The sequence below is a fragment of the Crocodylus porosus genome, unplaced genomic scaffold (genome assembly GCF_001723895.1).
Source record: "Crocodylus porosus isolate Cpor-Errol unplaced genomic scaffold, CroPor_comp1, whole genome shotgun sequence".
Taxonomy (NCBI): Eukaryota; Metazoa; Chordata; order Crocodylia; family Crocodylidae; genus Crocodylus; species Crocodylus porosus.
Window position 1 is genome coordinate 7,725,694 of NW_017728934.1, and position 25,606 is coordinate 7,751,299.

General features: G+C 51.8%; 2 protein-coding genes across 2 annotated transcripts; both read right to left on the reverse strand.

The window, feature by feature from the left end:
- Positions 1–184: 184 nt before the first annotated feature.
- On the reverse strand, positions 185–15,272 carry CCDC105 (coiled-coil domain containing 105). The gene is made up of 7 exons (XM_019546455.1): positions 14,722–15,272; positions 14,053–14,157; positions 3,139–3,337; positions 2,268–2,434; positions 1,659–1,754; positions 1,212–1,325; positions 185–708 (listed from the first exon to the last, which is right to left on the reverse strand). The coding sequence occupies exons 1-7, from the start codon at positions 15,265–15,267 to the stop codon at positions 508–510; spliced, it is 1,428 nt and encodes a 475-aa protein (XP_019402000.1). The 5' UTR covers positions 15,268–15,272; the 3' UTR covers positions 185–507.
- Positions 15,273–21,001: 5,729 nt separating this feature from the next.
- On the reverse strand, positions 21,002–25,317 carry LOC109317650 (1-acyl-sn-glycerol-3-phosphate acyltransferase alpha-like). Its single transcript, XM_019546456.1, has 6 exons — positions 24,415–25,317; positions 23,800–23,933; positions 23,478–23,653; positions 22,584–22,679; positions 22,429–22,501; positions 21,002–22,301 (listed from the first exon to the last, which is right to left on the reverse strand). The coding sequence occupies exons 1-6, from the start codon at positions 24,723–24,725 to the stop codon at positions 22,159–22,161; spliced, it is 933 nt and encodes a 310-aa protein (XP_019402001.1). The 5' UTR covers positions 24,726–25,317; the 3' UTR covers positions 21,002–22,158.
- Between the last annotated feature and the right edge of the window lie 289 nt (positions 25,318–25,606).

Below are 25,606 nucleotides of genomic sequence, written 5' to 3' on the forward strand. Positions count from 1 at the left end.
CTGGTAACAACCCAGAGCTGTGGACCTTTGATATTTAACAAGAAGTGGACTTGGGCTTGGCCGTGGCAGTGAAAGACTGAGAGCTGAGGAGAGGGCTGTCTGTCCCGTGAAGTCGCCATGGCACTGCTCCCCCTCACCCCGCACCGTGCTGGCATCCCCAGTCCGTGAGGACCTGGCCCAGTGTCCTTAGTTGTGCTGGCTCTAGCACAGAGTCCTGCCCACAAGCATGGGCCTGTGGATTGTGGGAATGGAGATGGCCTTGAATTAGGGTGAAGGCACTGCCTCCTGATGCCTGAATCCAATGGCTTGCTCACAAGAGACAGCACCTAGCTTAGGGACTACTTGTTCCCCAACTCCCAGCTTATTCAGGTCTCCCCGACCTTGTGCACACACGCACAGACACCCTCATCCCAACCCCCAGGTGAGTAATGGTGCTGGGGCTGGCTGGCACTAAAGGCTCTCGGCTCTTTATTTGTATAATAGCATAGCTCTTGGGGCAGGGTGCCCCTAGGAGCAGGTCAGCTGGCTGGCCTCGTCCATGTTGTTGCGTGGGTGCATGCGGCGCCGGCGGAGGCGCTGGATGCTGGCATCCACATCGAACCCCATCTGCTTGTCGTGGATGCAGGAGCGCAGGTGCTTCTTGGTGTGCTGCATGCGCTCCACGTTCCTGGCCGTGTTCTGCATGGAGGACTCCAGCAGTGTGCTGCCCTGTGGCAGAGGACAGGGTGGGTACCATTGAGTGGGGCCTCACTGGTCCCTTCCCTGCTGGTGTCACAACCCAACTCAACGCTGCCCTCCCCTGCCCCCCTTGCTCTTCAACAGCATCATCCTCTGCAGCTGTCACAGCCTGATGAGGCATTGCTGCCCCCAAGACCCCAGTATACCATCAACACCTGTCTCAGCTGGGCAAAGTCCCACCCATCCAGCAACAGTGTCACTTCAGTCATTACCACCGGGTGAGGCATTGCATCTGGCAGCCTCATAATCCCTTACAGCCATCACAGACCACAGGCAGGCCAGGTGCAAAAGCCTAGCAACACCATAACCTCCTACAGCTACCATATTTGGATAGCATTACTGCCTACAGCCACCACAATGGGTAAGCTGCTCCCAGTCCATCTGTCCCATTGGCCCCTATGGCCTTCCAAACCCGATGAGATAGCCCTGTGCCTGGCAACGTCTTCCCCTGACTGCCATCAGAGTGTGGGTACCTGTGTGAGGATGTTGGCCTCTGGCAGCTGGGTGCCCACATGTCGCTGATACACTCGCACTATGGGCCGGGTCAGCTTCTCTCGCGTCTCCTGGTACTTGCTGGACTCAGGGCCCTGAAACCCAGGGCGCAGCACACCAGAGTTGGGAGAGCCCCACAGCCGAGCAATCCCCTCCCACTAAAGGCACATACTTCAGCCTCCCTGGTTGGGTCCCCCTTTTCCCAGCCCTTTCCCCTAGCTGGTACCATCTTATAGGCCAGCTGGTATCTCTACCCCAGGCACTCCATCACTGCCCTCCAGCTGGTACTCCCTCCCCTCCACTTCTCTGCAGTCCCTCTCTAGCTGTGGAGCCCTTTTCCCATCACACCACCTGCCTGCTTATCTCTCCTCCCACCTGCTCCTTCTCTCCCTGCCTCTGCTCCCAAACCCTCTCATGCCCCTGCGCACCATGGTCATGCCATGGGTGATGCCCATCTCATCGTGGAAGCGCTGGCAGCGATTCAAGGTGCTGCGCATGCCCCCCATCACCATATAGAGACGCTCCTGCCAGGGGAAAAGCAGAGATACACAAGTAGTTAGGGATCAGCCTAGATCTACACAGGAATAGGTCATCCCTCCACCACCTCCAAGCACTAAGTTTGAATAAGAGCGGCTACCCCTTCAAGAGGGAAGGGGACATGGAAGTCATCCTTTGGGGCACCCTCCCCTGCCCCCACAATGGTTGGTATCCTTGGGAGAAGGCAAGGTGGGAGTCAGGAGAAGAAGGCAGGGTCCCTTGGGGGCAACACATGAGGATGCGCTGTTGTGGAGTGACTGGAGTGTACGGGGTGGGGAGAGGGAACAAAGTGTGTGTCAGGGGCAGGGCCCTAGGAAGACGGCCTGTGGGGAATAGGGTTCTGCAGAAAGGCTGGCACATGTAGGGTAGCATCCCATTGGGGTTGGTGTGGTGGGCAGGGGTCCCCAGAGGGTAGTATGTAGAGCAGTGTCCCATGAGGGTCAGGTTCCTGTAGGGGGTTGCTATGTCCTGTGTGGGGCCAGTCCTCGCCCCCAAGTTACCTTGAGGGCCATAGTCTCATTCATCTTACGCTGCAGGCTGCCATCAATGGCTGCCTGGGCCTCTCGGAGGGTGGCTGTGGCCTGGACCGTGTCCTCTTTCAGCACTGTCAGCACCTTCTTGGATTGCACTGTGAGGTGCCGTGCCTCCTCGATAGCTGCAGCACACTCTGGGGTGTGAGACACCGGTGTCAGGACTGGTCCCAGCGGCTGGGAGATCCCCACTGTGCATTCCCCTCACACGGAGGGGAGATGCCACCCATGTTATGGACCCTCAGGGCAGAGAGATCCTCCACAATGGATAGTCTCCCAATCTGTACTTTGGGGAGATGCCACAAGGCACAACACCCCCACCACGGGGGTGGGGGAAGGCACAGCCCACACTCTGTGTATCCTTCCCATTGTAGCCAGCACCATGGGCCAAGGGAGCATGGGAATAATGGGAGGGGTGTAGCTTGGGTGCCATTTTCCCGGAGAGCCCACTGGCAGCCATGGACTCAACAAGTTGAGAAAGGCAAGTGGGTGACAGCTGATGGAGGAGTATGGTGAGAGCTGAGGGGGTCATGGGGTTCATGTTCCTGGTCGGTAGAGAGGGGGTCCCTGGAGAGACATCCGTGCCAGAGATGGATCTCTGGGGAGGGCAGAAAATGGGGTACCAGTGAAGGCTGGAAGCATCTGAGGAAAGCTATAAGGGGCTTTCTGGGGGGCTGAGGCAATCCCAGGGGTTGAAGGGATCTCCGTGGGGCTGGTGATGGTGTCTCTTTTGGGAAGGTGACAGGGTCCCTGGCAGAGGTGAGAAGGGGTGGCCCGAGGGAGGCAGGGGTGTCTACTGGATGCAGGGATGGGGGCATGGGCTCTCTCCTAGATGGCTTACCTGGTGTGTAGGGCCCTATTGGGTTGGGCTCCGGCGTGGGGTTCCTATCCACGTTGGGGGATGAGGACCGGGTCAGGCTGAGCCATGAGCCACGCCCAGACTCCAGTAGCACCCTGTGCAGTGGCTGCCCCATCAGCTCCAGCACGCGGCCCCGTTCCTCACAGAGCTCCCCCAGGGAGCGCTGGCACTTGCCCAGTGCCTGCCGGATCGATAGTCAAATGGATGGGTCAGCACCTGCTCTGACACTCCTTATACTCACAGCCCCCGGGGCACCTGTACCTCCCACTGCCTGCTGGACTGGTGGCTTGGTGCCCACTGTGTTACCCTCACTTGCTGTGGTCCAGAGAGCACCAGTGCCACCCAGCAGCTGCTGCACAGATAGATGGGAAAGTCAGCACCTGTCATGACACCCCTTACACATGGTGATCTATGGAGTACCAGTACTGCCCAGCACGTGCTGGGCATGCAGACAGATGGACAGACAGACAGGTCAGGGTCCCCCATGACACCCCTCACACACTCCTCAAGTCCCAGAGTTAAAGACATTCCTTGGTGTCAGGTATCCAGGTTGTAGCCATATTGGTTTAGAGGCCAAAGGAAATTCCTGCCCAGAAGTGCTGTCCATCTTTCCACTCTTATGTGAAATATGAAACATCATAACCTGAAGGAAATATGCTTCCACATCCTGTTTGCCATCAGACAACTTTGAGGTTTTTCAACCTTTCTCTGTGCCGAACCTGGACAAAATCAACTATTCCAGACAGGAGATTTTACCACTCCTTCAGCTGTCCTGTGAAATATGAATTTTCATTTCTACCTAGGAGAACTTTTACAATCTCTGCTCTCTCCTATGCCTGATGAAGGGTGAGTGTGCCTGAAAGCTTGCAAATAAATAAATAATTGGTTTGCAAATATCTAGTTGGCTTACTAAAAGATACCATGAGTTTTTATTCCTTGATGTCAAATTCCCTGCTTGGAGCCATTCCCAGAATGTCCTCATATCAGTTTTCCCTGCCTTTTAACCTGTCACCTTGGGCAAAGGACCAAAGGGAGCTGTACATTTAAAGCTCTTTGAAAACTTGTTCCCTACAAAGGATTCCTTATTTTACTTCATTCCCCCTATAACAGAGCACAGGGGTGTGAGCCACCAGCAAAGCAGGCTGCAGGTGGCTGCACTTCCAATCAGGCCCGATTACCTGATCGGGAACAGGGCCCAGCTGTTCATTATAAGAGCCGGGCCCTGAGCAGCGGTAGCCAGCAGTCTGCTGCAAATAGTTGGGAGAAGAGCATCACCCAGCTGGAGCTACTGCTCACATCATCTTGGTGGTACGGGTAGGAGCTGTGGGGATGGCAGGAGGCTCCTGGTCCTGGTCCTGGGGCTGGATGGTGTGGTGGGACTGTTGGTGGCAAGGCAGTCTCCAGGACATGCCACACCTGTGCCTCCTCAGTGAAGGTTGAGTATGGGGTGCCAGAAAGCCTCAGCCCTCCCTGCCTTGTGGGTGACCCTGTGGAGGCACAGTGCCTGAGGTGGTAGCAGCTGGCAACCCTGAGCAGGTAGGGGCGGGGAGCCCTGATTGGTTGAATGAGAGCACAGAGATTGCAAGCTCCAGAGGGGAGTGAGTCCCGTGTGAGACTCTGGCATGCAGGTCCCAGTGTGAGAGCATAGGCTTATGGGCCAGGTGATGCCAAACAAGCTAAGGCTGGGTTTTAGGCCACGGATGCCATCTATGAGGCATGAGACATGGTATAGGGTAGGTCAGAGCCATGTATATAAGCCCTTGACATCAGGGCAAGTACATGGGTAGCCTCCTGCTTGGTTATCATCATTTAATTGTATCATGGTGGCGGGCAAAGTAGGTGGGCAGTTGGCCCTGAGACAAGTGGGTGGGCCAATGATTTGACTGGCCCCAGGATGTGCACTTGTTACATCCCCCAACCTGTCACCATGTCATGGTGGGACTACATTGCTGCATCTCCAAGCAGATGGTAGCCTGGTCTAATCACTGCAACAGAGCCCCTAACAAGCCTGTGGTTTCTGAGCATATGTTTAATATACTAATGAAATATACTGTGAATTGTATATTGTGTGGCTTTAAGTCTGTAACTGCCTACATTTCCCATCGGCATCAGTGAGAAAAAGAGGAATTGACAAGCAAGAAGCGAGTGGATGTGGAGTAAGCGAAGGAAGACAGCTGGCAGGGGACGGAGACAAAGAGAAGCCAAGCAGGCAGCTGGAAGGAGAGAGAGGAAGACACGCAGCCAGATTTAGGACTAAAACTGTGGTTCCTGACCTGGAGACCTGTACCTAGCAGCTGTGGGACTAAGGCCAGTTTGTAGGGTACACCTCCGAAGGTGGAATGGAAACCTAAGGTGTTAAATGTGTGCATTTGCAGGATCATTGTTAGCCTTGCTAGTAATATTGTCGCTGTTCTAATACCGTGATGTGATGCTGCATATTGACCTGGTCTTGTTCTTTCTTTTTGGCCATTGTCCTGTGAACCAAGACCCCATATATGAAGTTGGAAACCCCAAGTGGCTCATCCTGTGTTCTCCGGTACAGTTTTACTTGGGGTACATGACACCAAGATGACTGCACAAGTGGAAAGCTGTAATTATGTGGCTCTGATAGGCTGTAGTTCAGCTTGATGATATGTACTTGGCATGTAAAGTGATAATAAAAAATCTAACAATACAATAATCACTGGCAAACTAAAAAAAATGGTGCTGTGAAGAAGAGGAGGGCTTATTATTTAAAAGTAAGCTCACTAACACATTGCAGTTTCCACTAGGAGCCCCAGTGGGTAAAAGCCCAGTGCGTGGTGTTAATATATCAACAAAGCCACAGATCGTGTATCGGGGCACTGTGATTGGAACATTTAAACAGGTGTGACTGTTCTGCAGGAGAACCCCAAATCAAAAAGGTTGGTTGCTGTAAAAGCCAGGCAATAACCTTCAATGAAATGCAGGAAAACTGGCATGCCGTGGGCATAGACAGAGTCGACTCTTTTGTATGATCTGGCCCCTGAACGTGCTTTACAGCTGTGGCCTAACACACATGCACAGCTGTAGAGCACTTTAAAAATATCCGAGTGCAAAAAATTAACCCTTGTTAAACCAGGTAGTAAATGTAGTGCTTAAATTAGAGGAGCTTTAAGGAACTGGATAGAAGTTCCCTGAGAGCATTAAGTGCCATGCCCCTGGTCTGCCACAGGGAGGATACAGACAGTTCAAGGAGACTCCCCCTTACCCCCTGCAGCTGGCTGCCTCCATGGGGGAAGGGAGGGAGCTGTTAAGTCAGCAATTGGGGCTGGGGGTCCCCAGGCTGGTTCCTCCCTATCCCCCCCTGGGGAGGGTCCCTAATGCCTGCTGGCACCAGCAGTGGGGGTGCAGAGCCCCCCTCCCCCACTGACAGCCAGCCAGGAGCCCTGGAGCCAGGAGCCTCCCCGGTTGGCTCCAGCCAGCCCTGGAGCCAGGAGCCCTGGCCAGCTTACAGAGCAGGTGACGGCACCCCCTGCAACCTGGCCTCTGTGGAGGCACTGAATACCCATGAATAGGAGCTGCACATGTATTAGGTTTCAGTGGCACTATATCTTCAAGTACTCTGTATAAAGCGCAAAAATTATAGGGTGATCAAGGTGCTTTTTATAATTTCTGTGCAAGTCATGGCCTAAAGCCTAAGCAAGTGGGGGCAGTGCAGAAAGTCCTGTTGAAGTATACAAATGTACTCAGCCTTAAAAACCACAACCCAAGGCATACAGGCTTAACAAAGCACTGAACTGATACTGGCCATGCCAAACCTGTCAAACAGGGATCTCAAATGTACCCATCCATTTCTAGCAAAAATTCAATCAGCAGTTGCAAAAGATGGAGAAGAAAGAAATAATCAGGCTGCCACTGTGGTGTTAGTGCAAAAGAAAGGGCAAGGTGTGCAGGTCCATGTAAATGATCATAACCTGAATGACATTACTGTTAAAAATGCCTACTACCCTTTACCTCAAATTAATAACACAGTAAACCTCCTGGCCAAAGTTCAATGGTTCTTCATCCTTAATCTGGCTAGTGAGTACTGGCAGGTGAAAATGCACCCAAAAATAAAGTTAAAGCAGTTTTCTAAACTAAGAAGAAACTTTTGAAGTTTAATGTTGTGCCTTTTGGATTACACAATGCTCTTAGTTCATTTAAAAAACAAATAAATATCATGTTAGCAAATTTACAAGAAACTTCCCATCTAGCGTACCTAGAAAAATAATATAATTGAATAGGACAAACTTTTTAAAAGCATTTGCAAAAACTAAGAGCAGTGTTTTAAAAAAAAAGCCAACTTTAAAATTAAACCCACCAACTATCAGCTTTTCTGCAGGAAAATAAATTTTTTAAAACATGTAACCTCCACAGACAGGGGTAAGCCCAAATCCAGAGGAGGTGCAGGCTGTGGCCTGGCTAGTACCTTGAAATATAACAAAACTGTGCAGCTTCTTGGGTTTAGCCTCCTATTATAAATATATTGTGGTAAATTTTGCTACCATTGCAAGATCCTTACGTAAGCTCTACAGTAAGTCAAAGTTAATCTAAATGAGGAAATATTAAAATGCCTTTATAAAGCTAAAGCGGCAATTACTGTAATGTCATCCCCTGTCTTAACATATCCAGACCCTCAGATGCCCTTCTCATTAAACACTAATTCAGGTAAATTGAAGCTGTTTTGTCACAAGTTAAAGAAAGCCTGGAAAGGTAGTAGCCTATGTAAGTCAAGCCTCAAACAAAGCTAAGTGCCAATATGCAAATACAAAAAAATAAAATAAAATAAATGGCTTGCTGTGATGACCTTTAGCAAACATTTTCAACACTTCCTTCTAGGAAAGTGCTTCACATTACAAACAGACCACAGTGCTCTCTGGTGGCTACAGAATTTGGAAGAAGACAAAGAACAACTGGCTAAATGATTAAAACAGCCGCCTAAGATCCAAGTACCAAATCGTTGTTTGCCCTAAAAAAACAGCACCAAAACGCTAATTCCTCAACCCTTACACCTCACATAGTAAAAATTAAACCTAAAGTTGAAGTACTACAAATACAGCCACTACCTAGAGTCAAAACAACCAGAGGTAAGCCAACCCCAAATATTAAATAGATAGATAAATAAAAGCCAAAAGGTTAATAATTTGGTGTACAAAATGGCAGCAAAAAATACTAACACTAAAAAACTAATAAAGTAAAAAAAAATCAATAGTAAAAAGTTCTCTAAAAAAGGGCAACATCATCTGTGCTTAAAAAGGGTACTGGGTTGTATGTCCTAAGCTAAGCATTAAGCAAAAAGCACTGGTGCAAAAACTTCTAAAATCTGCCCCAAACCTGAAAGTTATTCAAATAGCGGTACCAAAATAAATGAATAAATAAAAATCTGCAAGCTGTACATAATTCCAATACCAAAATACAGATGGGCCTTAACAAGGTCTCTTATAAGGTCCAGTTTCAGTGTCTCTGGTTAGGCTAAAAAAAATCTGTTAAAAACTAGTGCAGATCATGCAAGATGTGTGGTGCCCCCCAACATTAAAAAATAATCCCAGGACCCCCATGGTCTCCACGCAGGCTAAATAACCTTTGAAAAAAATAGCAATAAATATCCTGGGTCCCCTGTCCATTACACCATGTAAAACCAAGCATGTTTTAGTAGTGGGTAATTATTTTTCCAAGTGAGCAAAAGCATACCCTCCCCCTAATCAAAAGGCTCGAACTGTGGCCAAGGCGCTTATTCAAAATGTTGTGTGCTACCACAGTGTACCTCAGTCTCTACACACTGACCAGGAAGCAAGTTTTAAATCTCAGCTATTTCATCATGTAGGTAACCTTCTAAAAACCAACAAAGCCCGCACCACACCGTATCACCCGCAATCTAGTGGCTTAATAAAACAATTCAACCCTACTCTAGCTAACATCCTATTCTCCCTAATCAAAAACAAACAAAATCAAATAAAATACTTCCTTACGTCATAACGGCTCACCAAAGCAGTGTACAGTTGTCTACAAACTATATGTCATAGGTGGTGTGGCTTAAACAAAAAGGATTGCTTAACTGGTCATGTTGTTTCTAAAGTAAACAGATCAAAAACATGTAACAGTCTAATAAGTGTTACAAAAAGATCAAAATGCCTAAACTCAGATTGGACTGCTGCACCACAAAGGCAAAAAAAAAAGAAAAAAAGTGCTATAACCTCAGGGTCACTCAACAGGTGCATGAACCAGGAGAGCTGCTGTGGATGCAGAAGCAAAATAGGTCTTGTGCCACTTTCTGGGGCAAGAGCGCTGGCACATGTGGGGCACTTGCATGCATGCGTGGCTGTCTGCCCGCCACCGGCTGCTAGTGCCAAGGCGAGGGGCGGAGGCCCCTAGTGGGGCCGTGTGTGGCATGCCGGGTCCCAGCACCCCCGCGTTCGGCTTCCCGTAGCGCTTCGGAGCCGCCTCGGAGAACTGGCCATAGGGTATGATGGGGAAACAATAAACTACCTATAACTTCGTTGGTTTTTGTCCGGTATGGATGAAATTTTCAGGGGTGGTAGACTCTGCAGAGAGGATAAAGCCTGCCAAGTTTCAAGAGGATCAGTGCAGGGGTTTGGGGGGGGGGATCTGTACCCCAAATTCTTGAAAGCAAAACTCATGTCACATCTAGGTGTTACAACTGCACATCTAGGTGCAGTTTCCCCTAAACCCCTGCACCGATCTTCCTGAAACAGCCTGTCAGGCTTTGTGGCCTCAGTAAGAGCTGTCAGCCCTGCAGTTTTCACCCCCCTGTGGTGTAACACACACAAGTGACATGAGTTTGGCTTTCAAGAATTTGGGGTACAGTTTCTCCCAAACCTGTGCACCAATATTCTTGAAGCTTGGCAGGTTTCGTGCTTTCAGCAGAGGCTACCGTCCCTGCAAGTTTCATCCAAATCAGACAAGAAACAACAAAGTTATAGATATTTAATTGATTCCCCATTATACCCTATGGCCGGATCTCAAGGCGGCTCTGAAGCTTGGGCGCTGCTTCGGCCGAATCGAGGTGGAAACCCGGTCCCGGGCTCCTGATCAGATTGTGGCCATCTGAAGCGGCTGGATCCAAAGCCGGATCGGATTGCTGCCCACTCACACAGGCCTACTCCCTAGGAAGTCACCACCATGGTGCCCCCTCTAAGCTGCTCTAAATCTAACTGATTTGTGGGCTGAAGAGACCTTCTTATACTGAGGGACTGAAGCAGCTCAATGTGCTTAGTTCATCAGAAGAAGGTGAGTGTGTAATGACGGGAGGGAAACAAAAAGTAGAGGCCGCAGAACAAGTTCTCAGGCTGTGAACATCAAAGCCAGACGAGTACAAATTAGGAACGCAGTAACACAGGATCAAAGGAAAATATGGATCATCTAGTCCAGCTTCCTGACCAAATTAGAAAAAGGAGCACATTTTTTGCAATGAGGATAATTAATCCTTGGAACTAGCTCCAAAGGAAAGCGTGAACTTTCTATCTCTTGATTGCTTCAGATTGAAACTGGATGCCTCAGCCAAGCACAAAGTATTTGGCTCAATGAAAGCGTAGCTGGGAGAAATGAAAAGCATGTGCTTTAGCATCTGCAGGATGGAGAATTAAAAAAGGAGGCCTTTTTTATAACAGGATAAAGTGATGTACCACTGGACATTCACTCTGTCACAGAAAGTGGGAGGAAGGCACATTTTAGGTAGAGGTAACAGTGAATCAGTTGTTTCAGCATCAGTTTGCAAACTAAGGCTTCAACCCCATAAGGTTAAACAACTGCTTACCTGTTTATAGTACAAGTACTTCCATTGATGGTGTATGTGCATGTGTATAGGTGGCAAATTTATGTATAAACTAGGTTAGTAAAAATTACAATGAAAATGTGTACTGGGGGAGGGTTTTTAGATGAGAGGATAATTACCTCTGCATTTGGAAAGCAGTTTCCAGATACAAGTGATGACATAAAAAAACCACGAATGTCACAAGCTTCTTGCAAAGCACTATGAGTTGCAAGGGGGAGCTGCTCTTCTGTTTGCACCTGGTGAGTGTGTTTAAAACAGTTCATTCCTACCGGTATAAAAGGCCACATGGACACATATTAGAGTGTCTTTTTTAAACTTTTAATTTAGAAAGGTCTATACTGGATCAAAACCTGCTCTTATTCTGAAATGTGAGTATTCCTGTGTGGTGGACCTGAAAAACTGGTAGAAGTTTCCAAGGTATTAAGCCTGGGGGTGTCAGAGAGAAGAGCAAAACAATGATTGAGCAAGCAATCCTGTCTGGCAGATCAAGAGAAACAGAAATCGTTTGGATGGCAATCCAGGAAATTAGGCAGCTTTGAAGTCATTGGCTCACAAACAAGAAGCTCATGCTAGCGGGCAAAGACTAACACAGTTCTGGAAAAGATTTGAGGCCTCACCTGTGCTACCACGTATTGTGGGTACAGTTCAAGTTCTGCTGGTAAAACTGACTGTGTCCAAGCTTAGGGCCCCTTTGGAAGCCAACCTCCACAGCCTCTGCTGGATGGGTTGAGGCTCCTGCTTCTGCCTGGTGCCACCATCAGCCAGTGTCCCCCCACAGGGCACTTCACTCTGTGGAGGCCACAGCCATGGCAGTGGAACTGTGTGGGGCCACTGGAAGCAAGCAGGTGTGCACAGGCTTTGGTGGCCTGGTGGCAGTGGCTGCTGTCTGCTGCCAGGACCTCTGAAGGCCAATGCAGGTGCTAGAGACAGAGTCCTAACTGAGGAAGGTGTAAGGGTGGATTTTTTAAGATGCTGACATCAATTCAAGTTCTCCATCATTATTTGCTATTAGATACATCAGAGGTGCTCAGCCCCTGGCTTGTGTGCCAGATCCAGCCCATGGAGCTCCCCAAGGGTCTGGAAGTTAACATTGCCACTGCTCCCCCAGCACCACATTTCCAAGCCCTGTCAGCCCGGATGAAGTGTCCCTATGCCTGACGTTTAGTTGCTGTGTGTGGGGCTGGAGGCAGGGCAATGGACCCAGTTTGGTATGTATGGGTCAGGGTTGGAGGTGCACTGGCAGGCCTGATCTGGCACATGTGGGGCTGGGGCTGAGGCTGAGGCTGTGGATATGATATGGCTTCCAGGATGTGGCCCCAGCCTTGTGCAGTCCACAGACCGGATCTGGTTCACAGACTGAACCTGCACCAACTCATCAGGCCCACCAGGCCAAAAGGTTTGGCAACAATAAAATACATCAGTGAAATAGCAAAAAAATGACATTGGCCTGCCCAGTGTTAGCCGGGGTAAATAATAGGGCCCTAAGGACAAGAGTGAAAATAACTTTAAGAATGCAGAATTAAATGGGTTGAAACCAAGTTACAGCTAAGTCTACAGCCTGTGCACTGAGTAGCAGATAAGACAAATCTTTGACCTGCTATGAGGATCTGGGCAAACGGGTTACATTCTTCTGACTTCCCGAGAAAAAGCTGCTGTCGCTGGGCACTGGGCTGCCCTGGACCTTTAACCCCACAGCCCTGTGCAGGGGGCAGTCTGGCAACCCCTGCAGGTGGTCTCCTCCACTGGGGTAACCTTTATCCCATCTACCTCACCCTAACCCAAAGTTTCTCCTTCTGCCACTGCCTGACAATACCATTCTCTCTTTCCTATCCCCATCTCCTGCCTTTTCTCACCCACCTGCCTCCTCTTTCCCTTGCCCTCTCCCCCGCACCCTCCTCTGGGCACATTTTACCCCTTTGGTTGATCTCCTTCAGCCCCAGGTGCACCAGGGAGCAGGTCCTGGGGCTCATCATGCACAAAGTGAAAGCAGAAGCTACAGCCGGGGTCACTGCCTGTCCCCAGAATGCCCCCACATGCAGGGACAGCAAAGTCACAAACTGTGATAAGGAGCAGTTTTGGACTCTGCATCTGGCAGAGGGATGAGTCAGTGCCCACTACTGCCACAGTCTCACCCCCAGTGTCTCACAGAGTACATCCAACACACACATGCATGCACAGTGTACCCACAGGAATGCCAGTATCTATCCAGTGCCTGTCAACTGGAACAGTGTCCACCCCAACACCTGTTGTTCATGCACATAGCCACCCAAGGAGCAAGGAAGCTACACCACCCTGTGCCAGCTGGACAAACAGATGGACAGGCCAGTATCCATGGTGCCACCACTCACATGCATGCAACACCTCAGGGAGCACTGGTGCCACAGACAGATAGATGGGCCAGTACTGTCTTCCCACCAAACACACACACCAGGGAGCACTGGTGCTGCCCAACTTGTGCTGGAGAGACAGAGGATTTCTTAGATAGATTTCATAGACATCAGGGCTGGAAGGGACCTCGGAAGATCATCGAGTCCAGCCCCCCGCCCAAAGGGCAGGAAGGCAGCTGGGGTCATAGGATCCCAGCAAGATAAGCATCCAATTTGCTCTTGAAGGTGTTCAATGTAGGTGCATGAACCACCTCCGATGGCAGACTGTTCCAGACCTTGGGGGCTCGGACAGTAAAGAAATTCTTCCTTATGTCAAGCCTGAAACAGTTTTGTAGTAGTTTATGACCCTTCGACCTCGTCATCCCTTGGGGCGCTCTGGTGAACAAACAGATAAACTTATAGGTGGCCATCAGATCACCCCTAAGCCTGCGCTTTTCCAGGCTACAGAGCCCCATGGCTCTCAGCCTGTCGTCGTAAGTTCTGTTTTCCTGGATCAGCATCCTCCCTGAGACCCCTTACACCCAGAGCACCACACTGCAGGGCAAGTACCTGCAGACTAGACAGATGGACAGAGCAGTACCCACTGCTGCACCCCTGACACACACAGCGCTCTACAGCAAACACCTACAGACCCAGTGTGCCATCCCGCCCTGTGCCAGCACCTTTCACAGGTCACCTGCATGTGCTGTGCCCCCCACAGCCCAGCCCCTGCCTCACCTGGAGGTGTTTCTCTGACATGGCCATATCCCCCTCCAGCCTGACCTTCAGCTTCTGCAGCTCCTTGCGCTCCCACTGCAGCAGGGCATCTACCTGGTCAGGGGCCTGGCAGCGGCAGGGAACAAGGGACAGGGCCAAGGGCAGATGGGCAGGGCAGGAGCAGAAACATGGGTCAGGTTAACATTCAGCTCCCAGCAATGCTAGCGATTTGCCACAGGGCACAGGGAGGGTCCTCCCCAACTACATGAGGGTGTGAAGCAATACAGAGCAGTCCTGTGGGGCGTGGGGGCACCCGGCAGTTGAAAGGCACCTGGGCACATCACCTGCCTGCTCTCTGGTCAGTGCCCCCACAGAGTTGTGCTGCAGGGCATAGGGGTGCATGGGCTGGATGAGCATGGGAAAATGGGCCATTGCTCAGCATATGGCTGCTGTCCCAGACAGATGTGCTGCGATGCCTGGGAGGGCCCTGGAGGAAGGGGGCACATCAGAACTGGAGAGCACAAGGGGGTCTCACATGTTTGGTGTGTAGCTGGCATCCTTGCCATAGGGAAGCAGGGTACATGTGAGCTGGGGGCTGCCTAGGGATTGGAGGCTTGGGCTTGTAGGCACTGGGGGCCTATGGGGGTGGGGCTGGGGGAGGATGGGGCAGATGGAGAACGGGGTTCTCACCTGCTCGGTCTGCGGGCGGTACCCACGCACAGTCGCGCTTTGCCGGTTGGTGAGCAGGGCGGTGCGGACCTTGGCCAGCGCGGTGTCGAGATGCTTGCGCTCCTTCACCAGGTGCTTGGCCTGCTGGCTGACCTCACTGAGAGCCTGGTGCAGCCTGCTCACCATCAGCCTCACGGTGCTGCAGTAGCGGTGGGCCAGGCGGTTGCTGGTGCTGGTGCAGAAGTCCCGGAAGCAGGGCAGGGGCAGCTGGCTAACCCACGAGGGCGGTTTGGTCTTGCTCTTCCACAGTGTCACACCTGGCCCCTCGGGTGGCTTCTCCAAGGTCTCACCGGTATCTGTCACGTCCAGCTTGAAGTGCCAGCTCTGGAGCCGTGCCCGGCGCTCATGGGGCAGCTCCTTGGGCTGGCCTGGTGGGCGCCACAGGGACAAGGCCTCCTGAGCACAGCCCTTGTCCAGATCCTGCGCTGCCTGTACCGTGGCCTTGGCCGCCTTGCGCCAGGCCTCTGGGCCAGCACGGCCCCGCAGCAGCTCTGCCGGGGGCCCCATGGCGGCACTGCAGAGAGAGGGAGGGAGAGCTAGGTCAGCACCTACAGTTGCAGGGGGCACTGGGGCTCTTACTTGCTCCTTGCCCCTGCCAGGAGCAAGCTGGCATCGTGTCAGGGTGCAGAGGTCTGATACAGAGCTGGGGGGGAGACCAGCCAGGCTGACTGGGGGAGCAGTGTGGAAGGACATGCTGGGCTGGCTGGGCCTGTGGGTCTGATCCAGACCAGCAGGGACAGGGCACGCCAGCTTGCCTGGGTCCATGGGGCTCACCTGCGGTGGCAGCAGTGGGGATGCTGGGCTGGCACGAGCCCCCCTGCTCCCTCTCTGAGTCGCTCCCTGCTCCTGTGTGCAGGGCTTGGGGCACGTCGGTGCCCAGTGATGGGCGCTGCCCTGAGCCCCACCAGAGCCACTGGCTCCGCTGAGGTCAGCAGATCCCAGGGATCCTGCCCCCCGCCCTGGAGCCGGCACTGCTCCTGGCTCCAGATCGGCTCATGTCTCTGCGTCTGTGTCTCTCCATGGAGACGGTTGCTACAGCAGCAGGTGCTGCCTCACAGAGCCCCATTCAGAAGGAGTCTCAGGCAAGGGCAAGGCCACGTGCGCTGGGGGGAGATTGGGTGGCTCCGGGGAAGAGCGCGAAAGGAGACCACCCAGCCGGGCAGGCCAGGACGGAGGAGAGCAGGGCCTGGTGGGTGCCCAGGGGGCTGCTCCTGCCCCAGCTGAGAGGGGCGGATGGACCGGATCCTGCCAGGCAGCTCAGGGGAGGAGGGGTCCTCTCTGCGGGGCAAGGGCTGGGAGTCCCAAGGCTCAGGGCTGGGCTGAGCAACCCAGTGGCCCGATCCTGCCCTAGCTGAGGAGCTTGGATGGGAAAGGGCCAAAAAGGGCTACCTGCTGTTGGCTCCTGCAGCTCTTGGATACCCCACTACCCACCCGGCAACCATCCCTCCAACTGTGGAGCAACAAAGTGGGGAGACTGTGGCACCAAGCTTGGGCACTAACCCTGGGGCGGGATGGGTACAAACAGGCAGCTGCAGGATTGAACAAGCTATCACCATGTTGCTGTCGGCTAGGGTGACCACCTTGCAAAAATGTAAAGCTGGGACGCATGCCCTTCTTCCCGCACCCTGGTCCCCCAGCTCCCCTGCAGCACAGCCAGAGCAGAGCTGCTGTGGGCTCGGGGCTCCCTGCCCTGCTGCCCTCCCCCTAGGAGCCCTGTACCGGCCATGCACTCCCTGCCCATCCAGCAGCAGTGGGGGGCACAACTCTGCACTGCTGCTGTCCATACTGCTGCTGGGTGGGCAAGGGACACATCTCCATAATGGTGTGGGACTCCTGGGGGGAGGGCAGCAGGGCAGAGACCCCCATCCCCACCCTGCACACAGATCTGGGGAGGGGGGGAACATGCCCCCCCACCCATCCTGGGGGGTTCACTCAGCAGTGGGGAGATGCCCCCATGCCTCCTGCCCCCTAGTTGAGCCACCCATGGCTGTGTCCCACTCCATGCACCGCCCTAGCTGGGCAGCACCTGCAGCCCCTGCCCCACTTCCTTCCTCACCATGGGGCCCTCAATCTGTCCGTCCCCTCGACCCCTAGACTTACCTACAGGAAGCTGCTCTTCATGCTGCCTGGCTGTATTTCCTGGCCACATGCATATGTGTGGGCATGCACATGCATGTGGTGTCCCCTGCATCCTACTCCTGGAAGCCCCTTGATGCTGGCACGCTGTCTGCCCGCAAGGGGAAAGCCGCTGTTTCTAGTGGATTACTGTGCAATGCTGTGAACCCAGGACAAATGTTGTCCCAGAGGTGTGCTGTCCAGGACTGGGACTTGAGGTTCCCATTCCAGGACTTTCCCACCCAATTAGGGATGGGTGGTTACCCTCCATCAGCACAGCCAGTGCCACTGGCTGTCCCTTGGTCACTGCCACTAAGGGAGCTCAAGTGTCATGTAACACTTCTGCTCCTGAGACAGCACTGCCCCTTCCCCAATGCCCCATGTCCCTGCTGCTCTCCCCACATCTTGGTTTCACTATATTGCTCTGCAGTCAGAGCCCAGATGAACCTTTGTCTTGGCTTGGAGCCCAGCGCCCAGCACAGGTTGTTGCTGCGCTTCAAACCCAGCTGAGCCCAGTGCTCCCCTGGACCTCCCCACCCACATACCCCTCAACAGAAAACAAGTATTGTGGCATGGGAACATCTAGGCCTTTGAGACAGCTGAGGGGTTCAGAGACCAAACTCACTCATTACACATGTACATCCACGGGCTCCCAGGAGCTCCCTTTAACTGGAGCAAAGAAACTGCTTGCTGGCATGATGTGTGTGTCAGGATCCCTGTCTGCCTCTGGTCTCAATGATAAGGCATTATGGTTACCCTCCCTAACCTGCCTTGTATCCTTTACTGTAGCTTCCCTGGGGTTCCCCGCTGAGATAAAATGTTTACTAGACCATGAGGAACAACGGGATGCTTTGGGTTGCAGTCTTCCTCCCATAAAGTTCCTGCCCCTTACTGTAGGTGTACGTGTGGAGGTTTCACTGCATCTTGGGATCCTCATGTTCCAAGGAACCCTCTGATATCTCCTTGACATCAAGTTCAAGGTGATGGACTGGGGGAACATACCTTGACGTCATATATCTTGATTTTAAAAAAGCCTTCGATCTGGTGTCCCATGACCTCCTCATGGAAAAATTGGCCAACTGTGGCCTCGGCTACATCACAGTCTGATGGCTGAGGAATTGGCTCTGAGGCTGGACCCAGAGAGTGGTAATAGATGGAAGTAAATCATCATGGTGCACCATGATCAGTGGGGTCCCCCAAGGCTCTGTCCTTGGGCCTATACTCTTTAACGTCTTTATTAATGATGTAGACGTTTGTATCAGAAGTAGACTGGCCAAGTTCACCGATGATGCCAAACTTTGGGGTAAAATGTCCACACCTGAGGATAGGACGCTGATGCAGGACAACCTAGACAGGCTCAGAAAATGAGTGGACGAAAACCCGATGGCGTTCAACACCAAAAAATGCAAGGTACTCCACCTTGGGGGAAAAACCCCCGCAGCATACTTATAGGCTCGGCAGTGCTACACTTGCTAACATCATGGCTGAAAGGGGCTTGGGGGTCATGATTGACCACAAGATGAACATGAGCCACCAATGCAATGTTGCAGCTAGTAAAGTGAGCAAAACACTGGCTTGCATCCATAGATGCTTCTCAAACAAATCCCAGGATGTTATCTTCCCACTGTACTCAGCCTTGGTGAGGCCGCAGCTGGAGTACTGCATCCAGTTCTGGGCTCCACAGTTTAAAATGGATGTGGAGAAGCTTGAGAGAGTGCAGAGGAGAGCCATACGCATGATCAGGGGCAGGAGAACAGGCCTTACGTTCTGTTCAGGAGAGCAATCCCCCACTGCCCTAAAACGTGTAGCCAAGATACTCTTCCCATTGCTTTGCATAGGTGACAGGAGTGGAAACTCTTTGTGCTCATTTTGACTATGTTTTTTGTTTGACTGTTTAAATATAAAAGGTCAGACAAGTCAGGTGTCTGTGCACTGGCTCTGCCATCTAGGATTGCAAGGTTTATTATAAGGGTACTGTTACTGTAGTGTAAGATAAAACTGGGTAAAGGTTACTTTGGGGTAAGCACACTCACCCTGTGGAGATCAAAAATGGAGGGACCTCAGATGCCACAAAAGAAGCTGGGAAAGTTCTTTGCTGGATGGTTTAAAGTATATTTTAGACTGTCAGGTGAACTACAGCAGTCCCAAGACAAGTTGGCAGATTCTTGATACAGATAAATATTTTTGCAAAAAAAAAGTGGAGGTTTTTTTTGCTCCAGTTGGTTTTACTGACCTGGCAGCTAAGATCCCCTTGTTGTTGGCCTTGAATGACTCAGTGTAGTTGAGGGTGGAGGTGCGTCCATTGCACTGTAGGTAGGCCCCCCTGAAAGAGTCTCAGTGTCTACACAATTTATGGTAATGGGGGATTATTCTTGGGTTTTCTCTCCAGCTTACTCCTTCAACCTTTTGGCTGAAGGCAAGCAAGACCAGGGATCATCTGAACCCCAAGGCCTCTTGGCTTCAGGTTTGCATGTAGGATGCCTGCCATGGATTTGGCAGTATCTGAAGCCCCAGGCTGAAGGATACTTGCCAGTGGCATTGCCCACACAAACTTGAATGATTGAGCTCTGCCCAGTTAATATAATCCGGAACCGATTTGGCTGATTTGGCCTGAGATAAAATTTCCAAGATTTACAGGGAAAAGCACTGGTGATCTTTGTGATGCAGTGGTGCTTAGCCATTTGGTCTTGTGGGCCAGATAGCTGGCTTGGGGCTGGTCTGTTGTGTGGTCCGTGGTCTGGATTGAGCCCTGTGTGCCAGGTTTGGGCCCTGCCTATGCCTTGGTTAGATCTCATGCTACCTCAGCCCCTGTGGTCAGAGGAGTCCTGCACTACCTTGGCTGGCTCCCTGCATGCCTAGGTTGTCCCTGTGTGGCACTGCCTCAGCTGGCCTCTTTTCTGGAAGTGATGAGATCCTTGAGTTTAACTGCAGTATAAGAAAGTGTAGTAGCAAAGCAGCCCCCTTAGCATCCTTGACAAATGGTAATAATAGTGAGGAACAACAGCTGGCAGAGCAGTGCCCCCAGTGGCAGTGAGAAGTGACGAGGGCAGTGGTAGGTCAGTGCCACTCAGCAGTGCAGACACAAAGGGTGCAGACAGAATTGATATTTGCTGCACAATTGGCCCCTTGAAAGTGCTCTACAGCCATGCCCTGACAGAAGTGCACGGCTACAGAGAGATTTAAAACTGCCTGGTCACACAACAAAATAACTCTCATTTAATGAGGATTCAGCTGAAAGTGCTCCAAAGCAGAGCACCTTCTTCAACTTCTGTCAGTCCCTGTGCCTATCAGGGATAGGTTGATGCAATCCAGCCCCGCCGCCAGTGCTGTCTGAAGGATGGGAGGGAGATAAAGGAGGGAAGGGAGTTCTGCTCTGGAGTTTGCCCAGCCTGTGCTGGAGGGAGGGGGGTAGATTGGAGCCTCCTACCTCAGGGGGGCTACAATCTATCTGCCCACCCCACTTCAGCACAGATTGTGCAAACCCCAGACTAGAGCTCCCTCCCCTCCCACCTTGTAGACAGCACCAGAGATAGGCGGTGGGGGTGAGGCTAGCGGAGAGAGGCTGCAGATGCTGGATCAGCTCCAAAGTGAAGCTTAATTCCCTACCTCCCCCCTAAACCAACAGCAAATGTCTGTTGGGTTGGGGAGGAAGAGGGGTCACTGTAATTCATGGTGCTTTCTGTGAAGCACCACGAGTTACAGCAGGGAGCTGCATGTCTGTGAGCACCCAGATGGAAAGCTTGGGCTAGCACCTACTCTGGCTCCCAAGTTCATTCTGTATGGGACTAAGACAGACCCCTGGGTCATTTGACCATAATCAGCTGTTAACAGTTGGTGGAGGTGAGATACTGCCTAGGAAGAGTTTCCCAAGATGGTGTGTTTGTCCTGACTGCCTGTCCCTTCAATAAACCCTGTTGTAGTTGAGTACTGCTTGCAAGTGTTGAAGCCTGCTCATGCTGAAACACCCAGGTAGCTTTTATTTTCCCAGGTTTCTGCATGGGGGCTCAAGCCAAGAAAAAAAAATGTGTAAAACCCCTAAAACAGAGCTTAGCCCTTGCTACTGCCATCATGGACCTGGCTGAAGGGTATGAATAAGTTATCTTCTCTGTGAATGAAAGGCAGCACATCAATATAATTTATAATTCCACTTTGAGAAAGACCTAGTGAAACTAGAGAGGATCCTGAGGTGAGCTTTAGAAGTGAGTTAGGGTGACTGCAAGCTGCACGGGGAAAGATTGAAGGACCTGAGCATACTTAGCTGGGAAAAAAGGGACCAAGAATGGTATTTGATTTTTTTTAAGACTGCTATAAAGCAGAGGCAGAAAATTGTTTCTCTCATAGCAGAGGGTAGGACATGATGCTATGAATTTAGACTGCTGCAAAGCAGATTAGGTTGACTCTCAGGAACAGACCCCTAACTACCAGAGCAGTAAGACAATGGAAGGAGCTGCCCAGGGCAGTGATGCACTTTTCTACACAGGAGATTTTCAAGAAGAGGCTGGGGATGCCTCTGGGGATGGTTTGGGAACAGGAAATCCTGTTAGACAATCTGGACACTTCCAGCCTGTGATGCTATGATGCTGAGCTGCAAACCAGCTAGATGAGCAGGTCACAATTTCTTCACAGCTGGAGTAAAGGAGCTGGAGTGAAGAGGCCAGATTGAGGTCAGCACTGAGCCTGGGTGCTCAGAATAAGTCCCATCCTTGTTTAATGGGTTATCATGGTGCACCCCTGTCAGCGTGGCCAGGGAGTGAAAGAGGCATTAGACGACACTGGAACAAAGTTTGTTGAAACTGCTTTGGATCAGGCCTCACACTAAACATCCCTTTTGCTCATGGTAACTGAGCTCCTACTGCATTTTCCCTTGTGATTGTGGTAACCATGCTCCTACTGGATTTTTATGTTGCTTCCTTAGGGGTCCTGAAATTCCCAGGCAAACTCATCTTGCCTCTCCTCCCTTGGGACAGGGCTGGAAGTGGCTCTGGGGTGTAGGGGGGGCTGTTGTGTTCTCCCAGGGATACCAGGGGCCAATCCAGGTGGAGCAGAGAGGGTAAAGCAGCTCCACTGATTTCCAGCAGGGTGAGTGAGGGGAATTCAGAAGGCCTACTGTGCTCTAAAGACCCATACATTTCAGATAAGCAGAGATACTGAGAGCAGTCCCAATCCTCCTGCATCCCAACTGGATGATGCTGGGACAGCGAGTCACTGTTAGGAGTTAGGTGTGAGTGTGGGGGTCTGTCATCATCAGGAGGTGAGCGCAGGGTGTAGATGTCATTGTCTGGCTCATGTATGTTCCCTAGCATCCTCCAACGTCTTCTGGAAGGTGGTGAGCATGGTCTGCCGCACACACTCTGTCAGCCTTGGGACATCATCTGGGCCCAGCTCCTGGGTCTGCACATGTGGCAGGATCTGGATGGTGCATTCACCTGTGGGGACATTGTGCCAGGGGTGGGGGTAGTGAGACACAATGGGAAGAGAAGTGAAGGGAAGGGGGCTCTCAAGCCCCTGGGTGGGGACGTTCATGCCAGGGTCCTCCCCAGTGCCCACACTCACCTGTTGTGAACCTCTTATTCTCTCTGTTGAAGAAGGTGCTGTAGGATGATAACACCACAGGGACCACAGGCACCTGGTAAAGATGGGAGGCACAATGAAACAGGATGCAGAGGAGGGAATCAGCAACCCACGGAGGGGAAAGAGGGCTCACTTACCTGGGCCTGCACAGCGAGGTGGAAGGCCCCATGTTTGAAGGGCAGCATGGTGGTACCATAGCTCCTGGTGCCTTCAGGGAACACCCAAACTCGCAACTGGAACAGGAGAGCACGCGGATGAAACCGTTCTGTCCACAGGCCCGCACCTGCCTGCTGCTGTGACAATCCCACGGCCAGGCAGCCCCAGGGCATAGGAAGGGGCAGGTGCAGGGGGCCAGGTTGGCTGGAGCACCTATGTCATGCTCCATATGTCTCCAGTAGATTCAGTGGGGACAGTGGGGCGTCCCCAGACAGCCATGCCAGGTGTTGTGGGAGGTGGTGGTTACTGATACATTTAGCACCTTGTAGTAAAGCTGAGTAGGGATTTGTCATCAAAACCTTTCTCCCCCTGGGAACAGCCTTTCCAAGTGATCCCAACATGGGAGAGGCCATAGCTTTGAGTGAAATCCTGGCCCAGCATGGAGCAGGGGTTGACATGGCAGTCAATCAAGGCACGTGGACACCCCGAGCCAAGGTCTGGCCCCGGGGCCTTTGTTTTGGCAGTCACAGAGCTTATCCTAACCATGGCTCTCTGCCCCCAAGCTAGTCAGGCAAAGACAGTGGTAAGGTACCAATGGGCAAATGGCCAGAGTGAGAGCCCACAGCTAGTGTCTGTTTGTTGGAGGAGGGGGCTTGTGGGGCCTCAAATAAGCATGCCTGTCCTATACCACAGCTGTGCACTTGCCCAACCTGGGACAAGAACCTGCAGCTTTGAACACCTGGTCCTCTGCCTGGAAAGGGAAATTCCCCACCTGGAAGAAATAGTGAGTGGTTATCCCCCAGTGGGCCACTACAGGATGAGGTGGGGAGTGGGCATATGACCTCACACCCAGCTCGGTCTCTGGCCCTACTTACATCCTCCTGGTGCATGGTCTGCGCCACTTTTGACATGACACTGATGGCACGGTCTGTCTTACGGCGGTCAATGAAGATGAACTTGGAGAGCCAACAGCACAGGCCAAATGTCCCCATGTAGAGAATCTCTTTCTTGGCAACAGTCACGCAGCGCTCTGGCAGTGCCTCAAACATCACTGGCATTGGAGCGGAGAAGGAGTCAGCATTGGTAGTCTGGGGCTCCCCCTGCTTGGCCCTACTGTATTCCTGGCAGGAAGAGAGTAGGGAATGCAGGAGCCAGGAGCTCCCATAAAGCGTGTCACATCACCCACAGCTGACCTACCAATAAAGTCCACGTTGCTCTGGTGATTTGCAACAATCACATAGGGCCCCTCAATGTCCAGGTTCTCCTTCCCCTGCACCTTAACCTTGATGCCAAGCAAGTATCTGATGGGACACATCACGGTACGTATAATTCTGCAGAGGATGGTAGAAGCATGAAAGAGAGAGAGCTGGCTGAGATGGGGCAGGGCTAAGAGACATGGACAACATCTATCCTGACTCCTGGCATACAGGAGCTCAGAAGCAAGCTGACAACGCTACTGCCTTGCCTCACTGCAACTGGACAGAGTCTCCTCACTCCTTCACAGCCTTTTGAAACACTGCTCTCTTCTGCTATATTCCAGGCCTTGGGAGGTCCCAACTTCTCTGCTATAATACTGACCCCAGGACACTCCAGTGTTGGGACAAGACCACATCCCTTTCTTTTATATTAAAACTACCAGGAATCCCCAGGACCACAACACCATGACATCCCCTCTCGCATAGCATTGCCATGGGCCACCCCCAGGACTATGATCTGACTGCATTCTCGCTGCAGCATTATGTCCCCTGGGCCAGGGTGACTCCTCTTGGTTTCTCAGCTGCAAAACAGATGGACGACATCCAATCTACCCACCTCATATTTTCCACAGTACGTCCATGAGCAACAAAGAACGGCAGGGAGACAATGGAAATGGCGATGAGGTATCCATCAAGCACGGTCACCTTGGTGTAGTACCTGAACGTGGCACTGTAGTAGTACATTAGCAGCCCAGTCAGGATCAGAATAAGCAGGTTCCCCAGAACAAGGGACAGCTCCATGAGATCCAGAGGCAGGAGGAGAGGGAGTCCTCCCAAATCTGCAAGGGATTGATATAGTACAGGGCAAAGGATCTGGGCTGGGAGCTGCCTATGCATGCCCCAGTGCCCCATGTGCCATGAGCCCATCCAGAAACCATTCTTTAGCTAATCTGGCAAGTAATTCTGGCTTCCTGCCCAGCTCAGCTCAAGTAGGGAAGAGGGGCTGGGCAGTTTGGCTCAGCCAGCATAGCCTGCAGCATCTTGCAGTTACGGGACTAGCAAATCAACCACGGTTTTTCGCCTCCTTCCCTGCTCCCTGCCTATGTTTCTCTGTGGAAGTACTGTTGTTCTGGTATTCTCAAGGAACAATCTTTTTTCTGCATTCCACCTTTCAAAAGCAAGGTCCGTGTCTTTTTCAGATGTGTGTGGTATGCAAGAAATTATAGTACCTGTGAAGCATGCATGAAGGAGGACATAGGACACTTCTGTTAGCTTTAGTCTCCTAGTTAACTTATAAAAGCTTGTAAATACATAAGCAATGGGCTTAGCCCATGTAGCTCTCTACCTGTTTGCCATCTTACCTCCAGCCTTCTTCTGTCCCTGCATGCAGTGTGCTCAGGAACTTTGGTTCTCACTTCACAGTTTCTACCATCATTGCACCTCCCTTTTCCCCAGGGTTTGAATCTCTCAGAATCAAAACAATTAGTTTCTCTATGTAGTAGGTGTTGGCACTGGATTTATGCCCTGATTGCCTGATGGAGGACTACCACGCCCTGGGGTGCGTGCTGAAGGAGATGGGCGCACAGGTGGTTTTCTCTTCTATCCTGCCAGTGAGCGGACGAGGCAGGCGGCATGAAACGTGCATCGCGGAGACCAACTGGCGGCTACAGGAATGGTGCTTCGAGGAGGGCTTTGGCTTCCTCAGCCATGACTGGCACATCAAGATGAGAGACATGCTGGGGTGGGACAGGCTCCACCTTTCCCCTAAAGGTAAGCATGTGTTCTCTTCTAGGTTGGCAGACCTCCTC

Coding starts and splice junctions, on each gene's coding strand:
- CCDC105 (XM_019546455.1), bottom strand. CDS start 15,267: ATGGGGCCCCCGGCAGAGCTGCTGCGGGGCCGTGCTGGCCCAGAGGCC. Junction 14,158..14,721: donor ACCGCCCGCAGACCGAGCAG/GTGAGAACCCCG, acceptor TGCCGCTGCCAG/GCCCCTGACCAGGTAGATGC. Junction 1,755..2,267: donor ATGAGACTATGGCCCTCAAG/GTAACTTGGGGG, acceptor TTCCCCTGGCAG/GAGCGTCTCTATATGGTGAT.
- LOC109317650 (XM_019546456.1), bottom strand. CDS start 24,725: ATGGGCTCATGGCACATGGGGCACTGGGGCATGCATAGGCAGCTCCCA. Junction 23,934..24,414: donor CGTACTGTGGAAAATATGAG/GTGGGTAGATTG, acceptor CATCCTCTGCAG/AATTATACGTACCGTGATGT. Junction 22,502..22,583: donor ACCTCGCTGTGCAGGCCCAG/GTAAGTGAGCCC, acceptor CATCTTTACCAG/GTGCCTGTGGTCCCTGTGGT.